Source organism: Myripristis murdjan, chromosome 24, assembly GCF_902150065.1.
Source record: "Myripristis murdjan chromosome 24, fMyrMur1.1, whole genome shotgun sequence".
NCBI lineage: Eukaryota > Metazoa > Chordata > Actinopteri > Holocentriformes > Holocentridae > Myripristis > Myripristis murdjan.
Genome location: NC_044003.1, coordinates 18,915,931 through 18,928,824, shown reverse-complemented (window position 1 = coordinate 18,928,824; position 12,894 = coordinate 18,915,931). Strand labels below are relative to the sequence as shown.

The window sequence follows — 12,894 nt, the reverse complement described above, 5'->3', positions numbered from 1 at the left end:
CAATTGCAGTGGATGCTTATTCATAAAACGCAGAGTCAGGGATGTATGTTGTAGAAATACATTCTTCACTGAGTATTGGATGCCAGGTCTTGTGAGTCCTAACAAACAAAATATTTTGGCCTTGAAACAGCCTCGTCCTGTCTGCACGCCTTCCTAACCAGCAAGTGGTAGTGAGCTCCAGCCAGAGAAGTCAACCACAAATTCTATTCCTGGTTAAGTGCAACAATAAATGAGTAAGTGAAATATGGACATATTAAAAAAAAAAAGAAGAAGAAAAGAAAGAAAGAAAAGAAAAAAAAGAAAGCTGAACTGACACTGAATTGCTCCTACTGAGATTCTGGGAATGTCAGTGGGCTTGAAAAAACAATAATTCAATCCTGAGATGAGCAGCACTCAGTGGGGTTTCGTGAGTGTGTTGGTGCACCGCCAACCACTGCGCCTCCAACACTGCTCAGGTTAGATGAAGGGACACGCGTTGGTTCAAATCAATAAGGTCCTGCTCTTTTTGTCCACAACACCTGAGAGGTATTATCAAATTTAGGTGCGATTTTCCATGTGATGTTTTTGATTCCTCAAAGGGAACTTGCAGTGTATGACCAGCATCTAAAGAAGCAGATGATTTTTGTTTTTTTCTTCAATAACACAACTGTCAGCGAGTGCACTCAGGCCTCAAAGCATCACCTTTTGTAAGACTTTGTTCCAGTGTGGGCTGTACCCGGTATCCTCCTTGCAGCACTAGCCTGAAACCTTTAAGAGGACTTTCCTGTCACAAAGATATACTCGCTCATTTTAATCTGGCAGTTTGTTTCAATTATAGATCACACCTGTTGCAAGATTCATTCCAGAAGATCCAGGAGACTTTATTTCTTGTACCAGTGGGACTGAAAAGCAAAGGTTACAAAGTAGAGAGCAGGTCAGAGGCACAACAGGACACAGAGCAGGATTTCAGCGAGGTTTCAGTGTATTACTTTGGGTTCAACAGCAGGATCTTCATTTTTTTAGCTAATCTGTCCCTCATTTCAATGAGTGGAGCAAATAAACTGAGCTTAAGCCTCTCAAGGCTCATTGTGTGCTGATTCTTGAGATGACTGAACAGATGGTTCACTATTATTTTGAGATGCAGCTGCAACTGTCTCCAAGGCAAAGCTCACACATCATCTTTGCTTGATCTGTGTAATCTGGATTCCACCTGACTTAATTCCAAATGACTCACAAACAGCTGAGCAACAGATGCCATTTGATCGCCTTTGCTTTCGTTCTCATTTACTCAGTGATCTTTTTGGCTGTGTTGCCCAGTTTTAAGCCAAGCTGTAATGAAATCATTAAATATTTAAACTAGGAAATACTAAGTAGAGCATACATACTCACCAGCAGTTAATCAAAGCCACTGCCACACCCTCCATTTGCACATTAGTGTTAAAAATTAATCACTTCCTCCTTACCGCATGACCAACCTTTCCACAAAGTGCCATGCAAATCTGTTCACAGGTTTTAGAGTTGCCAACAAACACACAGACAATAAGGTGAAAACATAACACCTGTTCAACTCTAACAGGGGTAACAATGAATAAACAGCTGTAAATAAAGTCCATATGTGCCATTTAATGCTTTATTTTTGCTAGATACACGAGGCACGTAGGCTACTACATCTAGAAAACCATTCACATGGGCTAATTTTAACCTTGTTGTTTTTTAAATGGCTAATCAATACATCGATTAGCCATCCTTTTTTGGCTATTAAAAAAGCCAGTGTTTGCGAATGTTCATTTTGAGCTATTGACTGTTTCAAGTTGAAGTGGCAGGGTGTTTGTTCCTGTGGACAGCAGCGTACAGCTCCACAGTTTCTGTTGTGTTTTTTTTTTTTTTTTTTTTGAGGCTGGAGTCACGTGGAATGGCTGATGTAAACAGAGACAGGCGCATTGTACACCGTGCACTCTGGCTGTGATTGGTGGTCCCTCTCATTGCATCCATGTTTGATTTGGTAGCACTCCGGGCGTTGAAGATGAGATTAAATTTAATGTTCATGCCACATCAAATTCGATTATAATTAATTGTGGAAGCTAAAACTGAGATATACATATGATTATACAAGATTAACCGCGCAGCGTTGTTAGATCTATGCAAACTGCACGCAAGTTGAAAAATAGACTCAGATAGTCAAGGAAAATCAGTTTATGGCTCGGAAAAAGAGTGTAGACAGATATACACACATACAGGCATGGAGGCGAGCATGCATACGCACACACATCCACAAACAACCCCCAGCAACAATAATCCTATACATACAAGATGTCAACACTTAGCCCTTCGCTGCAGGGCTATAACTGAACTATACATCACAGAGAAAGGCTGAGGCAATGTCAGTATATGTATTTACATGCATAACCACTTGAATTTCTCTTAAATTTCCCCTTAAATAGCTTTAAGGTTAGCAGTTTATTTGTTTTTTTTTTCCCAACATATTTTACTGACAGAAAATATCTGTATGTCCTACGCTTCTTTTCCCAGCAGGACATATTTGATGTTTTTGGAAACTGTGTGATCTCAACTAGAATTTACAATAAAGCTCTGTGAGTTTGACCAAAGCTCGGCCATGCAGCATGCATTTGCAATGTCAAACCCACTGATAGGAGCAGTGAGGTTGAAGAGACTCTTGTTATATCAGGGGACGGCAGAGACATAATTTCACCTCTTCAGACAACATAATGCACAAACGTAGCCATTGTAGAAATCCCACTTTATCCCTTATGCTTGCTGACCCACTGCTGCACTCCTGCTCCACCCCCAGTAGGAACTGTTTGGAGAAAAAAATTATTTTTCTTTTCAGCTACCAGAAGTCTGTCAGAGGGCTTCCACAGAAAAGAGTGACTAGCCAAACACACTTTCACCACCTGCACAGCACCCAAAACCGTGCCTATATATGTAAAAAATATGCAATGTTCATATATTTTGGAAAATAAATAAATACCTTAGAAGTCATTTTGAATTCTACAATCAATGTTGGTTCATTTTGTTGTCCTCTGCTTTGGTGGGGCAAGGAACCTCAGTGTCATGCAATGAAACAGTAATTAAATTGAAACATAGAGAAGGTGAATGTAAGAATCTCTTTGGTTAAATTATACAACATTTACTGCACAAACTCCAAATTACACCGAGAGCTTCAAACAGCGCAACCTGAAGAAGGGATGGTGTTGCTGATTATGTATCACCTCTTCTACTGTAAATTCACTGACATAACCATGCAAGTGACAATGTGCATGAGATAATAGACGCCGTCCCTAAGGTGTTAAGTCTCAGCACCTGTTGCACTTCTGTGTTTTATTCACAGATCTGGCTAAGCCCCGTGTGTGACAGTGCAATCATGTGATGCACGGTTACATATGGTGCAATGTGTGCACCTCTGGCATCATGAATTAGGTGGTAAAAGGCAGCCTGCGATCTCTGCAGTGGAAGAAAGATGCATGAAAGCATTTTTGTTGCATCATATTTTAGACGTTAAGCTGATGTTTTTGCCAATTGTGCTTTAACGAACAGTGCAACATTTTAAATTAAACGAGCAAGCTTATATTCCTTATCGCCCATACTGAAAACAAAATAGCTTGTCCTGTACTTTTTGTGCATGACTGGAGGACAGCACTTTTCTCTCTCCCCAGTGGTGTGAGTGTGACACATGCTAAAGGAGGTAAAGGGTTTGCAAAGAACAAAAGAATGAGGGAGACTATGGTATATAACCTAAAAATATACATGACATGAGCCCCTCCCCCTTTGCTCTGAGAGACAAGTGCTTTCAGGTGGTAATGTCAACCTGACAAAGACATGTGAGACAGGAGGTTATCAGCTTTTGTTGCAACAAAATGTCTCAGGCTTTACATAGGAACACTATTACCATTAGGATTATCTCCCTTAATGACCTCGTCTCTGGCGTCCCTCTTTCTGTCTTACTGTACTGGAGATTATCTGGGAAGAGACTGGGTTTAATTTAATGGAAAATGGCTCTGTTTTGAATGAAGCCCGGTATCAGCTTTCTACTACTACTACTACTACTAATACTACTATTATGATGACTACTACCTCTACTACCTACTAATGAAGTATAAAAGTCATCTGCATGATCCTGTATATCAAGCTCAAGCTGCATACAAGATGTGCAAATACACAAAACATATCCCAAATTGTTTCTTATTACGGTAAGAAACAACTCAGGTAATGCCTTAAGACCTCATGATTATAACTTTCTAACGAGCAAAATTTAATCAATAGATCAATCTGTGCAATCAATAAATCATGAATAAATCAGTCAATCCCAGCAAGTTATTTCAACTGCACTGACAACAAATTTTTGTAAAAATAATGCAAATTGCTCTCCAAATAAACTGAAGTAAGGAAACAGTCTCCTGAGATCCATCTTGTAAATTGTACTTTCCAGTGACCACCATGATATGCAAGATATGTAAGTTTATTTTAAGTATTTGAATTATGCCCACTGTATGAATAGTTAACATTTGCTCTGAAAATTGGGTCAACTATGGGCAGTAGGTAACTTGCTGATTACATCGCTGCTCTTTCCTTTTCATCTTGATTAACACCTCTTGCTTTCCCATACATTATCTTTGGTCCCAATGCCAAAATCAAGGGCAGATGTGAGAAGAAAAAAAGAGATGGAGAAAAATATAGATGGCTATCATAGAAGTCGCAAAACTCCAAAGAAGTGATGAAATGGGAGGTAAAAAAAAAAAAAAAAAAAAAACATTGGAAAAGGATGGGTATAGAGGCAATTGAAGAAAGTAATGGAGAGAGACGTCAGAGAGATTTGATGATATTGTCAACTTGTAACATGAAAAGAGTCAAGCTATGATTCTTCATTTCTGCGCCGAGTTTCCTGCTTCTGCAGCCAGAAAAGGCCCTCGCATCCCTGCAGAATGTTTTCATTTAATAGAAGCCCTTGATCTTTGCCCTCCTCAGTCTCTGCTGCTATCGCTGCCCACAGGGCCTCACCCCGGCTCCTCTGCCTGCCTGCAGCATGATCATATTAGTTCACACAATGCAAAATCAGTCACAGGTAGACTGTTTTAGTTTAAAATGGCTGTGCCAGCTTCTTGAATGGGATCACAGTGGGGGAAAAAAAAAATATCCCTGGATATACTTTCACACATCGTACATTGCCCTGTCATTTCCCCGACTGTAATTCACAATCATGAAAATGTAAGCGTTTTAGGAGGTTAGCTTGCCCGAGCGGTCAAAGGAGGCAATTGAGGGGAAACACTAGTCCACGTTGATGTTTGACCACGAGGCATTTATTCTGCGTATCACCACGATCAACAGATCTGCCTGACCCCCTCCAGTACAGCAACACACACACACACACTGACAGCCTTATGTAAGAGTGTGTGCTGGCACATGCCATTCACAGGCTTACCTCCAACACAGATGTCTACACACAGAAATACGCAACAAATATCTACATAAAACCATTACCAAAAATATACACAATCTTAATAAATATTTACACACCCATATGCAAACCTAATATATACCAATAAATATCTTGCATAAACAAATATTTTCAAACAGTACAGCCAAATTTCTCTCTACCGCCAGTCCCTTTATTGAACCAGTCAGCGTTATTTTTCTTAGTCAACAGATAGCCAGTCCATAAATCAATGCACATAATTTGCTCAACAAGGCAGAGCAATCCGCCGTCTTCGCTGCAAAACATGACACTACATTACATTACAAAGAACAGTAAATCATCAGTAAATACATTTGTAAAAATACCATGTGGTGTGCCGTGGTTTACTAACTGTGCGCTTGGTTTCATAATCCGTGCCCACAGATTTGAAAATGTGCCCTTGAAATCAAGGGCAAATCCATGGGCATGCATTCGTAATCCAAGGGCACGGATTATGAATCCGAGAGCACACAAATTTCTAAACCGAGAGTACAGATTTTTTTCTTTCTCAGCTGACCCCAGGGGGGCTCTGTGGTTAACCAATCAGTCTTTGTTGGCACACAGACAAAGATTGTAGGCAGCACTTTTTCATTAGTCATTGCACGTGTTTGTAATAATGATTTATGAGAGAGTAACAACTGAAATTTAACACACACACAACAATAATTAAAAAAAAAAAAAAAATCAATTGCAGGACAGGTGGTGCCCTAGCATCCATAGTTGACGACATGCCTGTCAATTCCATCATTTTGGCCACCCTCATTGGCCAAATGGCAGAAGACACAGGAGACAGTCCCTTGAGTTGTCTCTGTCCTTTGTGCCGTTAACGTGGTGTCGGTTTCATCATATATCCCAGTTTCCGAGCAGGAAATGCACATGAATGCCCCGCTAGGTTTCATTGTAAAGTTGGGCAAATCTGGATTCCAGAGGGTTTTCTGTGAATAGCAAGAAATTTGATTTGACGTTACCTCAGTGAGCCACAGCTTTAACAAAAAAAAAAAAAAAAAAAAAAATCATAAAGTCATGTCTTAGATATTTAAGTCTTGTTTTCTGCTATGGTTGTTTTATTAAAACAGTGATAAATCTTTGCTTGTTGGTTAAAGCTCAGCTATCATTAGGGAGACATTCCTGTACTCCCAGGGTGCTATGTGAGTTAAGGGTAGTGTTAGGGTTAGGTTAAGTGGTTAGGGTTTGAGTTAATTAAAGGGTTAGAGCCGCTTGCACACTGGGGAACATAGATACAATCCCATAATTAGGTTATCAAATAAACTGATGACAACCACCTTTCTGCATCCGAGTTACAAAGCACATGAATGCAATGTTATTTTTTCACAAACCAGGAGGTGGGGGATTCCAAATAATCCCATGAAACCATTTTGGTCATGAACACAACATTAGTGTGTTAGACTGGCTGCAACACCCAAAAGTGTGCTTTGAGTTTTACCACAAACCTGGTAAGCTGTCCTGTTGTCATCTAGGGAGAGAAAGTGAAGTCTAAATGCTGAGTCATGGTGTTGAATAATGGCCAGAAAAGTGTTTTTGTCAGAGGTCACAGCGAGGTTGACCTTTGACCTTTTGGATGCAAAATGTCACGATTTCAGTATGTAATTTTATCCTATGACATTTGAGTGAAATTTGCATATGAATTCTTGAGTTGTGGCCAAAAGGTGTTTTGTGAGGTGACGATGACCCTGACCTTTGACCTCTGACCACCAAAACTGAATCAGTTCAACCTTTAGTTCCAGTGGATGTTTGTGCCAAATTTGAAGAAACTCCCTCAGACTGTTCCTGAGAGATCACAATCACAAGAGTGAGACGTGTGTGTGTGTGTGTATGTCGGCTCCCGCTCCACCGTCCTCTCACATGAACATGACTGGGGTGGCGGAGGCCATGTCTGTGGTGTGAAATCCCAATTCTTCGGTCTTCATCAGACATAACCAATCAGGAACTGAGAATTCAGCAATGTTTCCGTCAAACTCTCTCACACAAAGAACTCCTCTCATTCACATATCCTATCTGTCCCTCTGCCTTGTATTCGTTGTCCCTTTGTTTTTTGTTTTTTTTACACATCATTTGCATATACCGTTTATTTGTTTTACATATGCTTTTGTTTCACCTATAATTACATAACCTACCATGCTTACATTAAGTATATAGCATTATCTTCTGTTAAACACACTATCATGCAAGCATGTGTGGTTTATGCAAGAAAGAACAGAGCTGTGTGTATGAGAGTATGATTGCAAGCAAAAGACTGTGGTTTTACATGTAGGAACATATAGTTTGTGTTTGTGTATAATGATGTACATTTAATTTAATGTTGCATGTGAAACAAAGTGTGAATTGTCTCTCATAATCTTTAGCCCAAACGCACACATATTATGAAAGGAGTGCGAAATTGCACAACCCGGTATATAAGTGCATACACACACATACATGCTGTAAGCTGTAATTTATGTTGCCTTTCCTCACATCTTCACTCTTTTTCTCTGAAGGGTCAATATTTTTCAGTCAATGTTTTCTTACTGAGAATCTTCAAACAAACCAACGTGAGAAAGACTGATGGACTGGTGTGTGGTATTTGAATTGCCAAGAGATCAATGCCACACACAAATATTGCAAAGGCAAAGAAAAAACAGAGAATCTGTGACAGTACATAAAGATATTTATTTGTTTTTGGAAAGAATCTCAGCTCATGCAATGATACAGCTCATGTAAACAAAATCACTTGAAATATGTTATGAATGTGCAGATTTCTTGTCTTGGCGTCAAACTATGGAATGTACAATACGTGTAAATTAAGCTGAATTACAGATGTTACATGAAGAGCCGTCACCCACCCCGCCCGTCTTTTCCGTCTGCATTAATATTTCATTGCCCAGCCGAACTGTTAAGGAGCTGCGTGCAAAATGAAAGAGATCAAAATGAGAATGTTTATGGATCAGGGATCAACATGAGAGTGCTGCACTTGCTAAGGTCATATGCATGTCAACACGGTCAAAGCACTCAGGGCACAAGCCTAAAATCCACCATCCAGTATTCAGGCGTATGAGCGACAGCATGAATACACATCAGACGCATCACCTGCACACACGCTCCCACACAGAATTAAGCCTGAGGACGATATACATTAGAGTTAAAAGTATCACCTTTTTAAGACATTTGTGAGATGTGTGAAAAGGTTTTAGAATAGCTAAGGGAGATTTTTTTTTTTTTTTTTTTTAAAAAGGTTGTCCTAACCTGTGTGACGACACCAATTACAAGGTCAACAGTTTGCCAGAAAGAATATTTCTAAATCACGAGTTCCATATGTTGTCAGAATTCATAGCACCACTGAAAATCATCGATGTCAATCCTCTCTGGCCGACCAGGAGCTGTAACTGTATGGTAAATCCATTTAACTGTGTGTGTATGTGTGTGTGTGTGTGTGTGTGTGTGTGTGTGTGTGTGTGCTTGTGTGTGTGTTGTGAGGAGCTGCTGTTAAAATTGGCACTGCACGAGACTAGTTTTCTCAGAAGCATCTCGACACAAAGCTGACCAGTTCATTGCTACTTTCCACGCTGCACATTCTTAGCTGAGGGCTACCCTTGGCCTTATGTTAGAAGCAGACGACCGCGGGTATCTGTGCTGTCTCTCGCACTGCATCAGTTAGAGCCAGGCCAAGCTTCAAACCTCTACTTTTAACCCTTTGAAGTCAGGGCCAAGTACGACCTTGCTGGCAATGAGAAGAATCCAGTTGCCCTGCTGTCTGGAAAGATGTTAGTGCCTGAGGGCGCAGCACGAAATGGGTTGAAGGCAATCTGTGGAGCTGAAAATGCTTTTGAGAAACACAGCACTGCATACAGTAACCAACCAACATTTCTGTTTCTATGTTCATGAGCTCCATCTCAACACATCGCACTGCAAAAACCTTAAAACAGAAAGTCAGAAAGGGGGTCGGGTGGGGGGGTGGTGTACTGTGTGATTTCAGCTAGCTTAATTTCTGTACTTGGTCCATGTGGAGAGAGATGTAAAAGAGATGAGACACATACACACACACATACATAAAGGGACAGACGATGATTAATGATTGCTGTGCAGCGTCATATATAACTCATATTAGAGGCAGGAAAGAGAAGGCCTGCTCTAAGATCCTATGGTGTTCTTTGAATCAAAGAGACCAATGGCGGGAAAATTTGAGAGAAAGAGGTAGAATGGAGTGCAAGAGAAGGATGACAGAATAAAAGAAGAAAATGGCAAAAAGGAGAGCAAGGTGCAGAGTTGATTCTGAGATTATCTTGCCAATATCTTCGCAATCTTGTCAATAGAAAAAATAAAAAATACAACTCTCTCTTTCCTAATCTCCTCCCCTTCTTTCCTCTTTAAATGATTTTGACATGTGGGTACTCAAGCTGTATCATCTGGAATATATATATATATATATATATAGATATATATACATATGTATATATACATATATGTCTGGTGAACCTGTTGAAAACATTCTCGACATGTGAAAATGTTTGCCAAACCTTGCCCCAACAAGAAGAGAGAAAAAGAGACCAGCGAACAGGAGGCCATCTATATAGTATATGACTCAGCATGTCAGTAGATTTAAAAAATATAGATATATAACATCATGCTGCAAATCTCCAGACACCATCAAAGTAAATGTAAGCTCCCAATATAAACACTTAATAGATTTTTGTTTTAAACAGGCACAGTAGTGTTACCCTGGATAGGAATGCTAGAAAACATATAAAACATGAAAAAAAGAAAACAAAGCATTGCTCTCTCTGAAGCATTTCAGCAAAGAAGTAAAGCTCTGCTGGCAGATGCCATGCAGGAAACAAAAAACGTACTTTGTAGCATCATATAATTTGTGGTGATTAACTGAACATGTTAGCTGTAATCAGACATTTTCTTCTTTTTAAAATCAACTACATGCGCATTATAAAAAAAAAAAAAAAGGAAAAAGTATGAGAAAGAAAGTTACATAAAGACAACAAGCGCCCCCTGTTTTGTACAAAGTCAGTAGTATTGGGAACGAACCTCCTGCCTGAGGAATATGTCCAGGTTAGGGGGAGGAACGCGAGGGTGAGGGTGGGGGGAGAGTGTGAGTAGGACAACTGCAAGTCCAGTGCAGTAGTTTAAGTAAGGCCTCAATTTTTTGTATGGCAAAAAAAAAGAAAAGAGAGAAACATATACATCTGTAACTTAATTACATCTAGCTAGAAAAAAAACACTTAATATGTGCAAAAATGTAAATCTTACAAATATGGGGGATATTTTTTTTCATTTTGTAGATCACTGAAAAGGATTGTGCGAGAGGTGGTTTGTCCATTTGCCCCGCCCTGCCCCCGTCTGTCCATCAATCCGTCCGTCTGTCATCGCCCTCTGACTCACAGGTTGGTCGAGAGCCCAGCAAATGACCTTCAGGCTTGAAACTGATTGGAGCAGAGGCTTCACGTTGACTGGACCATCCGCTTTAGTTTCTCTATTTCCATCTGGAAGGGCACAAACATGCAAGCACAATGATAACTGCTTGGCATCATAGCTAACCCAAATTCAGCGGAGTTCTGACTCTGTGATTTGCCACCCTATCACTCACACTACACCCTTAGACTGCTGACAAAAAAAATCCCCCGTTTGTGTAACAAGTCTGCAATACCACAAAATGTAGAAAAACCCCAAATGTGGCTAAATCCATCCTGAACACACTGCTTAGAGCAATAATTTTACGTATGATGAATAATTCAATGTATGCCATCTGCATAGTCATCCAGCAAAGAACCTAAAGGAAACGTCAAAACTACTTGGGGTGCAGAACTGACCGTCTCTTTGTCTTTTGCCTGCTTTTCCTTTGCCCTTTTTTCTCTTTCATTCTCCAGAGTTAGAAGTTAACCTTAGGGGGTTCTGAGCAAATCTGCAGTAATATTCCTGTGTGTGTGCAGAACGTATGCCTGGAAATCTCAGCAGGGAGTCTAGCTTCCTCTCGCTCCTCCTGTGCTGAGTGATATTGGTGCCATGCTGGGCTGGGCCGGGTCGTGTCATGTGCTGTTGTACTGGAAAAAATCTATAGGGCCAGGCTCCTGATGTGGGGCAATGTTAGTGCGAATTAATATTTTTCAGTGCAGTAATTCACTCGGGGTTGGAGAGTATGTGTGCTCATGCACAGCATGTCTTTTGTATGGCTGTCTGCCATCAGCAGTAATAAGTGTGCATGTAAGGTAATGTGCTCGTGTAGGTAAGAGCATCTGTAAATATCAATGTTACATGTGAACTGCAAAAATGTGAATGTGCAGTTCTGAGAAAATGTGTAGGAACATTTGCCATCAAGTGTGTTTGGTGAGTGTGCACACACTTTTTAGCGAACTTACTCTTGCATGCATGTGTTCACATGAACCCATGGCTGTCTGGCTACATATATCTAATGTATTTAGACAGCTCAGCATGGGTTATTATGGGGATCAATGTTACCTGCAGGGCCACTCGCTTTAGCCTTTCCTCATCCAGCTCTTCTCGTAGCTCTGCTATCTCCCTCCTGGAAAAACACAAACATACACACACATGCACTCATAAACATTCATATGCTTGCAACATGCAGTGTTTACAGTGTTTCCAGTACAAAGGATCTATGGCGAACCACAATATGGCATAGCTGTCACAAAATAAAACCTTGGTCAATGTATAGAAGAAGATTTGAATTAATCTCCAACACTGTGTCATATGTACACATCACACCATCTCTGTCATGGTTATACACAGACCAACAGACAGCAGCATGGCACTCAATCTAACCAAGCCTCCCATTACAAAAATGAAAGTCAATACTACAGTTTCTTCCAAACTTGAAGGTGTTTGTACATTTTGGAGTGGGAGTTGTGCAAAGATAGGAATACTGGTGCTGTTACACAGATGGATTATATTAGAGACACTGCTCTCACTGTGGGCAAGGACAAGTCATTTCCACCCCACCCCAATGAGCATCACCACAGTAAAGGGTCAATCTGTTGGAAAGAATGAGCATTTATAGGGGGAAAACTGGTGTGGACCTCTTGGATGCACGTGTGTGCACATGCGAAACAAACAAACGAGATCAGTGATCAAACTCATGACTGGGAAAGCATGCCTCAGCTGATCCACAAAGACACTGTTCTACTTCAACTGAAAACACACTGGCGCCGCAGCCCTTCATGTGACACGTGTCGAGTGCCGCCCCTAGCACCAATAGGAAGTGTCGCACTGCAGCACACGAAGACACACACAGCGCGGGAAAACAAAATGGCATGTGTGAGTTCCTTATTGTAGTCGTCTATTTTGGATTAATAACTTGAAAAACTAATAATCTCAGCAGTGAGATTATGTTTTGAAAGCAGCGGATCAACCAGCATAGTTGGTAGACAACCATTTACCAGTTATATACCAGGGCAGCATGACTCATGGGGCAGAGTGGTCTCCGAGCG

The 12,894-nt window shown here is 40.6% G+C and overlaps 1 protein-coding gene across 1 annotated transcript in view; it reads right to left on the bottom strand.

Annotated features, from left to right (window-relative positions):
* Positions 1 to 8,096: 8,096 nt before the first annotated feature.
* The window catches only part of cd2ap (CD2-associated protein), a 69,128-nt gene continuing 64,330 nt past the window's right edge, over positions 8,097 to 12,894 (bottom strand). The window contains exons 18-19 of the mRNA XM_030047112.1: positions 11,909 to 11,972; positions 8,097 to 10,935 (exon numbers count right to left, since the gene is read on the bottom strand). Coding sequence (XP_029902972.1) covers positions 10,894 to 10,935; positions 11,909 to 11,972 — 106 coding nt within the window. The 3' untranslated portion in view covers positions 8,097 to 10,893. The remainder of the gene's footprint in view (positions 10,936 to 11,908; positions 11,973 to 12,894) is intronic.